The 14,604-nt window shown below is 31.8% G+C and overlaps 1 protein-coding gene across 1 annotated transcript in view; it reads left to right on the top strand.

Moving 5' to 3' along the window:
* LOC131953070 (membrane-associated protein Hem) overlaps nt 1-13,976 on the top strand; it is a 31,939-nt gene extending 17,963 nt beyond the window's left edge. The window contains exons 23-35 of the mRNA XM_059316094.1: nt 581-683; nt 1,503-1,639; nt 2,657-2,754; nt 3,036-3,129; nt 5,032-5,055; nt 6,575-6,657; nt 6,822-6,902; nt 8,749-8,769; nt 10,889-10,973; nt 11,245-11,355; nt 11,766-11,878; nt 12,182-12,271; nt 12,816-13,976. Coding sequence (XP_059172077.1) covers nt 581-683; nt 1,503-1,639; nt 2,657-2,754; nt 3,036-3,129; nt 5,032-5,055; nt 6,575-6,657; nt 6,822-6,902; nt 8,749-8,769; nt 10,889-10,973; nt 11,245-11,355; nt 11,766-11,878; nt 12,182-12,271; nt 12,816-12,929 — 1,154 coding nt within the window. The 3' untranslated portion in view covers nt 12,930-13,976. The remainder of the gene's footprint in view (nt 1-580; nt 684-1,502; nt 1,640-2,656; nt 2,755-3,035; nt 3,130-5,031; nt 5,056-6,574; nt 6,658-6,821; nt 6,903-8,748; nt 8,770-10,888; nt 10,974-11,244; nt 11,356-11,765; nt 11,879-12,181; nt 12,272-12,815) is intronic.
* The last annotated feature ends 628 nt before the right edge of the window (nt 13,977-14,604 follow it).

Here is a 14,604-nt window from a genome sequence, read left to right as displayed (position 1 = left end):
CACCAGGGGTCTCCAAACTTTTCAGTCCGAGGGCCGCATTAACTATCAAATTTCAGTTCGGGGGCCAGTTTCTTCCAGGCATGTCTTTGATTTTTCTGGGAAAAGCTCAGCCATCACCAACAAACGTTTTTTCCGTGCACAAAAAGATCTCCGCGGGCCAGATGAGAGGACATCGGGGCCCGCGGGACGTAGTTTGGAGACCCCTGCTCTACACAATGATATTAATTGTTAGTCTTGATTTATTTATTGGAGAAGAAAAGTTACCTTAGAAATGATGATATGTTAACCACATATTCGAAGCAAAAAATGCACTTCAGTTGGGCAATTAATTAAAAATGACTACTTTATGAAATTTTTTTTTGAAAGTCATTTTTACTTTTCAAACTTTGAAGTGGATAAGCATAAGAACAAATACTTTTATATTATTTTATGCATCAATGTAACTACTAACAACTGCAACTGTTCCATACAAATCAATACACTTTTGTCTACTTGAAAGGGGTTCACTGACCTTGCTATTTTTAATTTTGAAAGGGAGGTAATCCGCATATAATTTTAAAGTTATCTCTCCCATCCACAGTGCACATAGATATAGTGAGAGTGTTCAACAATGTTCTTCCCATGCAGACCCAGCCCACTGATGCTAATGGGGAGAAGACCATCACACACAACTACACCCACTGGTAAATTCTGTCTATAGTCACCCTCTTTTGTTATTTAAATTACATTTTTTTTATAATACCTTTTTATTGGCTACATATTTTACCTAAATGAAACCATAGCACATGATGAGCACGAAAATATCCTTTGCACATCAGAATAGTTGATAAGTATAGTTTACAAGACAGAAAAATCTTACACAAAATCCCAGTACACAAAAACAAAAGTCTACATGGCTGCACTGAATAACAGTGAGATATTTTTTAAAAATCAGGTAATTGAGCTAAACATATCAAACATAGGTCTTCATATAAAGGGTCGGCATGGTCGAGTCGGTAAAGCTCATGGTTGCTAAGTCGAAAAGTCTCGAGTTCGAACTTTCGGGCAGATGAGGCTCATTAGCTGGGGACAGCCACTCTTCAAGGAGAGACAACTCCAAAATTAAACAACTGCTGCTTTGTAGTTTGTTCATGGTTTGACAAAGGCTATGGAAGCAAATCCAAAAAGAAAAGTAGGCTGAAACTGGAGTCAATGGCCTCAATGGCGCATAACGTATCCTTAATTGTGTTGGAGGGGATCCCTTCCAACACTAAAACTAAGAACAAAGAAGAAGAAAAAAGGTCTTCATATAGATACGCCATCAATGATGTTTGTTATTTTCAAAAGCTAGTTAAAATCTTAGAAAGCTAATGGTTTTATCAACTATACAGCCTAACTTGTGACTCTCAGTGACCAGTTTTCAACCAGTTGAAGTAAGAGGGGTTTGTAATGGTGGCTGATGTTTGTATCCCCTGTCTTAGGTGCCTGCAGATGTTGACTAATGTTTGTCTCACCTGTCTCAGGTACCTGGAGGTGCTGCTGATGAGGGTGGCTTGTAATGCTGGCCAGATTGTGTACTCACCCAGCAGGAAGGCTTTTGTGACTGTGTCTCAGGGGGACGGCTCGGCTCTGGCGGCGGAGGAATATGCAGATCTTACAGGTAACTTCCCTTAACACCTGTATTACAGGAAGCTTCCCTTAACACATGTCTTACAGGTAACTTCCCTTAACACCTGTATTACATGTAACTTCCCTTACACCTGTCTTACAGGTAACTTCCCTTACACCTGTCTTACAGGTAACTTCCCTTAACACCTGTATTACATGTAACTTCCCTTACACCTGTCTTACAGGTAACTTCCCTTACACCCGTCTTACAGGTAACTTCCCTTACACCTGTCTTACAGGTAACTTCCCTTACACCTGTCTTACAGGTAACTTCCCTTACACCCATCTTACAGGTAACTTCCCTTACACCTGTCTTACAGGTAACTTCCCTTACACCCATCTTACAGGTAACTTCCCTTACACCTGTCTTACAGGTAACTTCCCTTACACCCATCTTACAGGTAACTTTCCTTACACCCATCTTACAGGTAACTTCCCTTACACCCATCTTACAGGTAACTTCCCTTAACACCTGTCTTACAGGTAACTTTCCTTACACCTGTCTTACAGGTAACTTCCCTTACACCCATCTTACAGGTAACTTCCCTTAACACCTGTCTTACAGGTAACTTTCCTTACACCTGTCTTACAGGTAACTTCCCTTACACCCATCTTACAGGTAACTTCCCTTAACACCTGTCTTACAGGTAACTTTCCTTACACCCATCTTACAGGTAACTTCCCTTACACCTGTCTTACAGGATACTTCCTTACACCTGTCCTTCAGAAAACTTTCATTACACTGATCTTACAGGTAGTGATCATTATACATGTCCTACAGGTAGCAAAAAATCTCTATATTTTTTAAAATCAAGATTTATTATTAAAGTTGAACCATATTGCACCATTCATGCTAAATTAAATCCACCATTCATAAACATATATGCATTTCTAAAATGCAAATGTCAAGTTTCTCTGTGTTTCAGTATAAAAAAAACAATTTGTTTTTATTTTAACTTCATATTTCTTCAACAAAAATAATTTTAAAATAAACATTTAAAAATCTCAGAACTGCGAGCACTTGCTGAATTGATAGGACCATATGGCATGAAGTACTTGGGTGAGAGGCTGATGTTGAATATAGCAGGACAGGTTGATGAAATCAAGGTAAGGGACAGAACCATTTTATCAGTTGTAAGGAACATAACCGTATTATTAGTAGTAAGGGACAAAACCATTTTATCAGTAGTAAGGGACATAAACATTCTCTGTAAATATGGCTACTCATGTTTTTGCTGAAAATAATTAATTTAGCCAGCCTCAATGTTTCAATTTTAATTTATAAATTAAATTAACTTCATTAGAATGTTACTAATAAGACTCAAAAACATAAACAAATTGTGTAATAAACAAGATTAAACTAATCACACTCAATAATTCTAATGTAGAAACTGGTTGTAGCCAATAAGGACACCCTAGTACAGCTGAGAAGTAGCTTTGACAAGCCTGATGTCATGATGGCCTTGACACGCAAGCTTATGAGTGAGTACAGCCTTCTGTCACTTCATTCTACAACCAGCAGCTCTGCTGTCACTTCATCCTACAACCTGCAGCTCTTCTGTCACTTCATTCTACAACCTGCAGCTCTTCTGTCACTTCATTCTACAACCTGCAGCTCTTCTGTCACTTCATTCTACAACCTGCAGCTCTTCTGTCACTTCAACCTACAACCAGCAGCTCTGCTGTCACTTCATTCTACTACCAGCAGCTCTGCTGTCACTTCATAGTTCATACAAAGATTTATCTGTCCTTTTTTTTCAAGTGAATTCTCCTTTCAAATGTTTATAAGTAACAAGGGACACAATTCAGTGTCTTTTAGTGAGACTTGTTAGGTTGTTAGTGCCTTGACTTGAGATGCTCTAGTAGTAGTAACTAACTGCACATGACTCCTAACATAGTAGTTAAATTCTTATGTGCTTGCTAAGGATTGTAACTTTACACAGTAGTACAGCATGCTGAAGGAAACCCGCCCAATGGTTTGGGAATCTCACTAGACTTTTCTTTAGACTTTGATTTTCTTTATTAGATTTACGTTCACAAGACAAACTAGTTATCTTTTTAGATCTACATTGTCAAGACAGTCATCTTATTAGACTTCTATTGATGAGACATTCATCTTATTAGACTTGTATTGACAAGACAGTTATCTTATTTGTCTTCTATTGATGAGACAGTTATCTTATTAGGCTTATATTGAAGAGACAGTTATCTTATTAGGCTTATATTGAAGAGACAGTCATCTTATAAGACTTACATTGTCAAGACAGTCATCTTATTAGACTAGACACCAACTCAGTCATCTCCTTAGAACTCTATAGACATAACTCCTCCCCTGACAAAACTATGACTAAATCAGATACTACTGGTCTCTTTGTTTCTATCATGAAATAGCCTGCACTTGCTTGCTGTAAACATAACAGATGTTGCACTCTAGGAAAGTTTATTTAGAAGCTAATTCGTTTTAACCATCATTTTAATTTTTTCATTTTAAAAAAAAATGTATTAATAAACTATAACTATGCACATACAAGAACCTTATTTAGAACATCAAAATTATTACCTTTATCAAACAATGAAATTATTTATTAAGTTATTTCTTCTCTAAAATTATTTATTCTATAGAACTATACAATTATTTTTAGCACCAAATTAAAGTGACCAAGTTTAGTTTTACTTGTAATTTAAACTCTATTTTTGTGTCTATTAATAACTATAGAATTGGAGTAGCATGTCATAGACTTTGTATGTTGAGCCATATTATTATCTCCTAGAGATGTTGAATAGCAGGGTGGAGGTGTGTTGTAGTTTTGTTTAGTTTGCTACTGGAAGGTGAAAGATATTTACCCAATTTTTTTTTTCAAATTCCCTTGGTAACTACTCTTTTCCCATTAAGTAGTTAAAAAATGTAACCATTGTAGAATCATGGACTATACGAGTATTTCTATGCTGCTTGATCAGGTGGAGATTATTGCTGTTGATTACTAGATGTTGTTAAAAATATAGAGAAGAAAAAGTTGGCTTAAATCATAATTTCACTTTACAAAACAATCTAAAAAACACTAACTAAAAATACAAGTTGAAACATGGTTAAAAATCAGTTTTTCATGTTTCTTTTTGAACATAGACTCCAGCAGGGAAGCAAAAACAATTTTTACAAACAGTAGGCTTGAATAGTAGTGGCTTTATGACTTTAATCATACAACATCTTATGCTTTAATAAAGAATGACCTACACAGATGTATTAAAATCATTCAATTTTAAAATAGTGATTGTTAGATTTTAATAAAATAATGATCATCTCATTTTTAATAGATTGACTCACTGTGCGTTAATAAAATGACCATTTACATTGTAATAAAATGACCTATTTCTTTTACTAAAAAGCCCCTTACAAGAATGCACCTTGTGGTAAGTTCAGCATTGTCTCCCTTACAAATATGCCATTTTTGTTTTGATTACTTCATTTATGGCTTTTAAATCCTCCGTATTTATAATATTAGCTTTACTTTTTTTGTACACTTATATCGCAGTTATATTTGTCTGTTATAAAATTTATTTTGTATTATTTGCTTTGCATTTTTTTCCATTTGGTGTTTTGTTTTCAACATATTACATTTAGCTGTATCATTTTGTAACTTTCTAAATTTTTGAAAAATAAAAGGAAAAGAAAATATTGTCTGCCCCTGAATTGAGAATTGAAGTTTTCTGGTGTGGTTTAGAGTTCCATTATTTCCATTTTTTAAGTGGAAATTTTCATTTAAATAGTTCCTGATCAGACTATTTATTGTGTGTTTTCCATACATTTTGGGACCTTTTACCTGCTTGTCTGACTTACATTTAAAATTATCTGCCCCTATTAGAGCCTTTATAAACATTTTTATTTAGCCTACCTTGCATTGATTGATATAAGGCTTTTCTCCAATATATTCATGTTGTTAGCTGCATTGTAAAATTAATTCTTTATAACATAAACTCTTTGTCTCTGTTTTTATTCTTCTCTTTTGATGGGATTACATTTTGTGGTATTTAATCATTCTGTAGTGATAAATCTTTTCAATCTATTTTTGTCTCACCAGCCATTATTTATTGAATGATAAGATAACTCCGCCATCTTACTTTTAAAAAAAATGCAACATTTATGCTAAAAATGCATGTTTATATTATCATGCTGTACGGGAAAGTTGAATCTTAAAATGTATTGATGATTTGATCATTGATCTCAAGTGGGAAAAAATGGGAAAACAGAGACATTGAGCTCAGTCTTTTAATTATGACTAATTAAAATTTTAAAATAGTTGCTTTGCTTAACATTTATTTTTTTGGTGTTTGCTTCTAATATTTTAAACAAAAAAAAATTGTTCAGTTTGTCTTTTAATTATAACTTTATTTAATTGCCTAAATTATGCATGCAATTTATTAAAAGCTAAATAAAACAGAAATTTGCCCCTGAGCCATATCGTTTACACACCTGTGATATTTATAAGTCACCTCAGCCACCCAGCTGACCTGTCTTATGTAGTTGACCTGACTCATTCAGTCAATTTTGAACTTGTAGAACTAGTAGGCACATGCGTAGCTAGTAAAATAGTCTTAGTGTTCATAAGCAACTGTAAGTAATTAAATTGGGCACAGCTTGAGTGATTTTCACACAAGTAACTAACTGACTGCCTTTAAATAAACTTTTTAAAAACTACATAATTGTAATATTAATTAAGGTAAATATTTTAAAATTATTTTCTAATGTAATCAATTGTTTGAATCAATATTTGGCTACTTTAAGAAATGCATTTACTTTATACAAATTCTAAAATTATTTTTCCATCACCTGCTGAAGGTTCCCTGTAATTTAAAAATTAACCACTCATATTCCAGTGCGATGTTTGTTCTTTAACTTTCTAACCAGTAAATTGTGTATCTTTATGAACAGATGCTGATGTCTTGTTACTTAGAATGACCAGAATTGGAGTTTTGCTTGCATTCAGGTCTTTGGCTCAAGAAGCACTAAATGATGTAAGATGGGCAGAGTTTTACTTTTCTCAAAACATTTGCTTATTTTAATGACATAATAAAATTTAAAACAAAACTTGGCTTAGTTTATATTAAAACAGTAGACTTGATCACATGACCTACTGCAGGTTCTCTAAATTCCCTGGTTATTGTTTTTATTTTGCCAGGTGTTGGAGCAGAGAATCCCATTCTTGATGGGATTCATTCGTGACATCCAGCACCACGTCCCCAACACTAAAGATTCCATGGTGAGTACTCACAGCATGTTGACTCACATCAACATTTTTTACTCTGGTGTAAGCCATCTTTTTTTATGGGGTCTCGGAGGATGGGTACTAATTCAAAACTGTATGGTTTATTTATTGTGTCATGTTTCTGGTTTACAATACATCACTACAGGTGAATGACGACAATTAATATGTGGTTAATTGAGTTAATTAAAGTCTTTTTAAAAAGGTCAGGTCACTGATTAAGCCCTTAAAACAAGAACATATGGCTTAGGTTAACTTCCTAAAAATAGGTCAATGATGTAAAAGAAAAAAAAATGATATTTACCAAACATTTTATTTTGTTTCTATGATAGACTACTAAACAATATAATTTCTGTATTTGCGCTTGACATGTATTGTTAGTTTCAGCCATTTCTGTTAAGCTTTAGAGTTCATGCAGATACTTACAAATGTTTAATGTTTAAAGTTAAGCTTCAAATGATACATGCTGAGTATATGAGTTTTTTACAAGTTTAAGTATTCATAAAGAGTTTCTTATAGCCCTTTTAAAAAATTGAACCCTTACAATTTTACCATATATTTAAACAGATTTTTTACTGCGATTATATTTAGTGATCTTACACTTGTTCTTCCATTGTTAACTTCAACTAACCGACTTGTCTGCTGTTCTTGTATTTGTATAGACATTGATGGTCTGATTACAGTTGTATTCTGTTGTGTGTAAGAATTTATTGACTACATCTAACCAAATAAAAACTTATTTTTGAGACCAAATCTTGGCATCACTGAAAGCATCTTGAATCCACAATTTTGAAAAACCTGATGATGAATTCTTTGTACCTTGGTTTTAAACATTTTTAAAAAATCACTTTTATTTCTACTATTTTAAACTATGCATGAACTCTAATTAAAATACTGGTGTGGTTTTACCTGTTGGTTTTTTATTTATTATTTGAATTTTCCTTTTTTTTTTCTACGAAAATTGCGTAATGAAATTGTGTAAAGAAAGAAAAAAAAATGTTTTGTACATGTTGATGTCCGTAATGACTTGAATTCAATATTTTAAAAATCAATTGTTTCTAATGTACAAAAACCTCACTTTTCTCATCACTTATATTGTATGAAACAAAAAAAAGTTTTTATGCTATCTTAAATGTTTGATTTCACTTCTCCTGTACACAATGTATTTCTTCAGAGGAAAAAAAGCAAGCTGGTAAGAGAGTATATGAATGGTGTACATTGGTGACTTTATTTAGTTATAAATCTCATTCAACTCTACTGTCTGCTCATGTTAAATGAAATCTTTTCTAAACCTTTTTGCTAGGAGAGCTATGAATTTCAGAAGAAACTTTTATTTTTTCTTTATACTTAGAGCCAGGAGAATTTGGGGAGTAGATTCCCCTTCTCCTCTGGGTTTAGCTGTTAACTAGATTAGCCTCTTTTGAGTAGTTTTAATCCCAGCATGCTATAAAATGGTTGAAATGAAAAGAAATGAAAAAACCTTGATTGCTTGTTACCCTAACCATTTCCCCCCATCATTCTGTTGTTGAAATCACAAATCTATCCAATGTTTTATGAAAAAATATATTTTAAAAATTTTTTATAAGAAATAATTATCCTAATCTTTTCTACTAAACATATTTTTGAAACATTATTTAAAGGTACACAAAGCGGTAATTTTTATTTTTTTTTATCTTCTGTTTATACACAAAATATAATTGAAATTAACAAATTAATTTTCTCAAAAGGATCAAAAATATTCTATAATCCTAATAAAATTTTTGTGCCTTAATTCTGTTGATGTGTCATGTATCCAATAACATTGTCTACCTTCTCATACTGAAACTTCTCTTTGTCATGCCAGCCAGTGTCACTCAAACAACAGGTTTGTAAGCCAAACTGGCACATATGATATACCTTGGTGTTTTCTGTTTTTAATGTGCCACTTTTAAAGTTTCAACTTTTCTTTGTAAGCCTAACTGGCACAAACATTTGTGTTTTCTATTTTTAATATGCCAAAGTTTCATTCTACAATTTAAAGCTCATTTCAGTGGAGCCAGATGTTAATTTTGTTAAAAAATAAATTTCTCTTGAATTTAAATTTTAAAAATACTGGAAAATTTTTGCTTTAAAAATTGTGAATATTATTTTAGTTATAATTCATTCATTTAGTTAATTTTTTTTAAAGTAACATTTCATTTTAAATTTGACTACAACCACCAAGCTAAATTTTATAGTTGATGAAATTATTGAAGTTAATGTATGATTAATTAGTCCTTAGTTTGAAACCCTTAAAACGGATTGTAAAAGCACTGCTGGTTTCCCCCTCCAGCTTAAATTACCGTAGGCTGTTTAGTTTAATGATTTAACTCTACTGCTTATACTTAGATGCTGATGCTTTTAGCAGTTGTTTTCTCTTTTGTTTTTAATGGCGTACAGTATATTATTTTTTAAAAAGTAGTTCTAGTTTTCTTTTACTTTAGTTCTTTTTCTGTACTGGTCTTTTGTTTTATAAAAATAGATGTTTGAACATTAAATGTATATTCCAATCTACAGAAGTATCACAGTATTTAAATACTCTTGTCCCTCTAATTGAACAGAGATGTTTACTTCCCTCACTCTGGAGCCACATGAAGATTTATATTGTTATTTAATCTAATTCTCTGTGTTGTCACTATACCAGTTTCCTGATTATATTTTTTGCCAGTTTGTCCTGATTCCTTTTGTTGCCAGTTTGTCCTGATTCATATTTTTGCCAGTTTGTCCTGATAATACTTTTTCCCCAATTGAACTACTCAGAGTTTTGCCTGTTTTGACCAAATAACTTTGGATTCAGATTACTTAGACTATAAGTACAAATAAGTGTTTGACTGGGCAAATATGCACTAACATTGGAAGCAGTTTGTCCTCTTCTTTTTTTGGAATCAAGTTTTGTCTGTTTCTATGATTGTCACTGCTCAATTATCTCTATGTCCTCATAAAATAATTATATGGCATTAACGAACACGTTTTTTTCTTCCTGTTAATAAATTATAGAGAAAACTGGTACGTTTCACTATTATAGAAGTGGTTAATTTTTCTATTCCCTCATCTCATCTTTTACATACATAAATGGATGTAACATTTGCCTATTAGTTTTTACAGTTTAAAAAATGCGAAAGAATTTTTTAAAATGCTGGCTTATGCTACCCAGGCTATTTTTAGCGACCAAACTGGCCATTGAAAATATTAATGTAATTCTGCTGGATAGGTTTTTAAAAATAATTTTAAAAATAAGTTGGCTTTTATGTTCTGCTAAATAAATAAAATGTCATGAAAATATGTTGATTAGAATCATTTGTAGTAGCTAATACTAATACAGTTGGTGAAAAAATTAATGGGAAGTTACTCTTACAAGCAGTAATTTAGAGTTGTGTGCACAAGTCAGCAGCTTACTCTTGACAAACTTTATTTGCAAATACAGTGAACTGATGGTACTGTGTATAGTATTCTGGGTAATGTTCAATGAATTGTGGGAACAGTTGCTGTTTGGTCAATTTGTTAAAAAATGGACCCCATTCAATAAGTGTTATCTATCAGTTTTATCATCTAAATTTACCACTTTTCACTGTATTTGTAATTGTTTTAATTGATTAATTAACACCACCATTTTTCTTCTTTACCAGTCACTACACATTTACAATTTTTTAAACATTTTTTTTTACAAAAATGCAATCTTTTTAAAATTAATTTCCTTAATTTTTTATGGTTAATCTCTTTTAAAAATATACCTACAAAATCACAACTCTTAATTTTTTATTATTTGTCCTTAAGAAATAGGTTTACTAATTAATTTTATTAACATTCATATTATTTTTAGAATCCAAATATAAATATTTCACAATTTTAACTTTAAGAAAAGTTCATCTGCCATTAAAAATTGAAATAAATAAATTAACAATTAAATAATGAGTGCTCTTCAAAAGTTAACACCTGATGTAATGTGGTTTCAAACAATCCTGCAGGTGGTCAATGAGTTAGCATCTTCAGCTGGTGAAAAGTGTAGCGTGGATCCTACTCTGTGTAATGCATTGCGCACACTCAAAAGTGGTGAGTTGCTTGTTTTATTTAGTAGTCTGCTGTAGTAATGTCATAGAATAAATATGCCAAATATTTTTTTATATTTTAAAATGAGATGCCAAAAATTACATTTCTGTCCCATTAGCCTATAGTAACTTTATTTATTTTGTTTCAGTAAAGTTTGCTACATTTTGTTACTGGAAATTTTAATACAATTTGCCACAGTCCCATCAGCCTAAAATTAAATATGGATACATTTTGTTCTTGTAAATTTTGATACATTTTGTTACTCTCCCATCAGCCTATGCTGAAGACGAGTACACCATTGCCTGCCTGCTGTTTGTTTTTGTTGCTGTTTCAATTCCAAAACTGGCACGCACTGACCTGTCCACATTCAAGGCTTCCATAGAAGGTAATCATAGACATTGTAACAAGGTAATCATAGCCATTGGTGCAAGGTAATCTTAGCCATTGGTACAAGGTAATGTTAGCCATTGGTACAAGGTAATCTTAACCATTGTAACAAGGTAATCTTAGACCTTGTAACAAGGTAATCTTAGCCATTCTTAAAAGGCAATCTTAGCCATTGTAACTTTCTCAAAGTTAAGTTAGTCATTATAACTTTTCAAAGTAATGTTAGCCATTATAAGAAGGTAATATTAGTCATAATTATGTTGACTGTGTGTACTCTGATGTTGATTGAGTGTACCTGGAAGTTGATTGAGTGTACCTGGAAGTTGACTGAGTGTACATGGATGTTGACTGAAGTAGCCTCCTGTATTGGCCTTGCCTCATGTTGCCTATGCTGGAATATTTCCACAGGTCACCAGAACAACAGCCACTGTCTGGCCAAGAGCATCAATGGTTTGGCTGGGGCATTGTTTTCACTGTATGGCCCTGGTGATACAGATTTGAGACTACAGGAGTTCTTAGCTGTAAGCTTTAGTTTGTATTGGACCCTACTGTTGCTTTATTCAAGTCGCACCAATAGCTACACAAATAAGTTGATCTGGCTAGATGTGTTGATATTAGAAGTGATAGATATACAAAAAATAAATCTGACTAACCAACACGTTTATGGTTTTGTTAATTTCCACCTGTAAATTTACAATTTTCACTGCCTTTATATGACTTTCTAAATTACCATCATTTAAATGGGACTAACAAATATATTTTCTTACAAGCATGATATCCTTAAAACCATGCGTGTCTTGTGAAATGTTAAATTTTTCTTGTAGCTGGCATCCTCAAGTCTTCTGCGTCTGGGTTTTGAGAACGACAGAGAGGCTGTGAAAAACAGAGAGTCTGTCTACTTGCTGCTTGACCAGGTAACATTTATTGCCTTGTTTGTTTCGTTTGTTGGATTGATTATTTTTATTTAACCTTGTTGGAATATTGTCCTTATCCCAAAATAGAAAACTAACCGTTAATGTCTCTAAATCTATGAGGTTTACCAAACTTAGATATGGAATTGATGTTTTTAACAGTTGTAGTTGGGGAAAATGCTTGTCAACCCTTTACTGGCAGACATTAAAATATTTTTCCTTCCCATAAGCCAAGCCAAATAACAACTTTCATTTCAATAACCTTATTTTATTTACATTATAATTGGAGCATGATTTGTCAGCAGAAACATTTAAAATTGATTAGTGTCAAAAAAACTTTTTAGATTTTAAAAACGTGATCAAAAATATTTCATAATACCTCTCAGCATAGTAAATTTACCATAATAAACAATAATGATGACGGTTTTTAATCAAAATTAAAAGCTTCAGTTTTAAAACAGAATTTTTAAAATAAAAATGCCTCAACTTAGATCAAATGTATTTCCACAATAATAATAAACTACCTGTCTTTCTTCACCCGTGACAGATTGTTCAAGAATCTCCGTTCCTCACGATGGATCTGCTGGAGTTCTGTTTCCCTTACGCTCTGCTGCGCAATGCCTACCACAGTGTGTATAAGGCCTCTGCCACTGATATGTGATGGCACTGACTTGTAGAGTAGGACTTGTAGAGTTAGGTTAGTGATCTGATCCTCTAAGGTTTTCATAATTTTAATGAAAACTTTATAGAATTATTATAATCATTTTACACAGAAAAATATGGCAAATTGTGAACTTGAAAGTCTTTTACTACATTAAATATTCATTGTAAAAAATTGATTTTACAAAATTAAATTTAAAACCTGCTCAGATTTTAAAATGAAGTTGTCAGTTTATCAGTGAAAATGTAGTAGAGTTGTTAAAAACCAAGATTAGCAGTTTAAAATTTTTTGTTGCTAAACCAAGCAAGGATAGTTTAAGCTTGGCATTGTTGTGAGTAGATGGAGCTGCCCTTAGAATAACTGAATTTATTCCAGTGTTGCAGCTGGATCACTTTGTTGCCCCACACATTAGTAGTCATGGAGCCAGAAACAACATTTTACAGTGCAATCAGTTTTTTTATATCTTAAGATAATGATTTTTTTTTTACATTGTTACATTTTTGTTTTAATAAAAAAAAATTATTTTTTATCCGCTTAACAGATAAATTTATGTACATTTAATTAATAGTTAGGTTAATTTTAATGGTCAATTTATTTGTAAATAGACAACAAAAAAGGTAGTGTCAGTTTTTTAAATTATCTGTGGAGTGGTTTTTTTTTTAATTTAAAAAAAAATTTCAGTAATAAATATATGCGAAAGATTTTAAAATGTTATTTTAATGACCTTGTAAATGCATCAAGTTCTTGGTATTGGCTTAGTGAGAGCTGTTCCTGTACACAGTGTAAATATTAATCCATGTTTTTAATTAACTTATAATCTGTACAGCATTAGCTGCACTGGTTGATTTTTTTTAACTAGATCTAATTAACCTCTTTGTGATGTGTATGCCATGTATTTTCCAGTTGGTTTTTTTCTTCTTGCTCTGGTCTATTTGATTATGATACATTAGGAAAATGAAACCGAAAAATTATTTTGGATTTTTTTTTATAAACATTTTGTAAAAAAAAAATTGTTAATGTTTTTTTTAAAATCATTTTAAAATCAAGTTTTTTTTTTTTTTTTTTTTTTTTTTTTTTTTTTTTTTTTTTTTTTTAGAAAATGTTAACTACCCCTACATTGTTTGATATTATGGGTGTTCCTTTTGGATTAGTGTAAACTGATATATTTGGAAAAATTTAGTGTTTAAGAGTTCCTTGTCTTCTGTTCAACCACCAAGTAAATTTTCAACACTATTCTACAAACAGCATTATGTAACAATGTTAGTCTATGATTGTAGGTCTGGCTTATCAAATATCAATAAAAGACATAACAGTAGTTCTATTTCCAAACATTGTCCCATTTAATTAGCCATATTTATAATTAACTGATTACATCCACTTAATATTAAAATTGAGTTAGACTTAATTAAGTACTTACCAATAAAAACATTAAAACCAGTCTCTACTGGTTGTGCAGTTGTTGAAAATACATTATTTAATAGATAGTTTGAAGTATCAAGCAAGTTTAAAACACATTATTTAATAGATAGTTTGAAGTATCAAGCAAGTTGAAAACACATTATTTTATAGATAGTTTGAAGTATCAAGCAAGTTGAAAACACATTATTTTATAGATAGTTTGAAGTATCAAGCAAGTTAAAACACATTATGTAAGAGATAGATTGAAGTATCAAGC

The sequence above is a fragment of the Physella acuta genome, unplaced genomic scaffold (genome assembly GCF_028476545.2).
Source record: "Physella acuta isolate Inbredline_101_S28 unplaced genomic scaffold, ASM2847654v3 ptg000904l, whole genome shotgun sequence".
NCBI classification, from domain to species: Eukaryota; Metazoa; Mollusca; class Gastropoda; family Physidae; genus Physella; species Physella acuta.
Note: the sequence above shows the minus strand (reverse complement) of the source record. Positions and strands in the feature narration are given on the sequence as shown.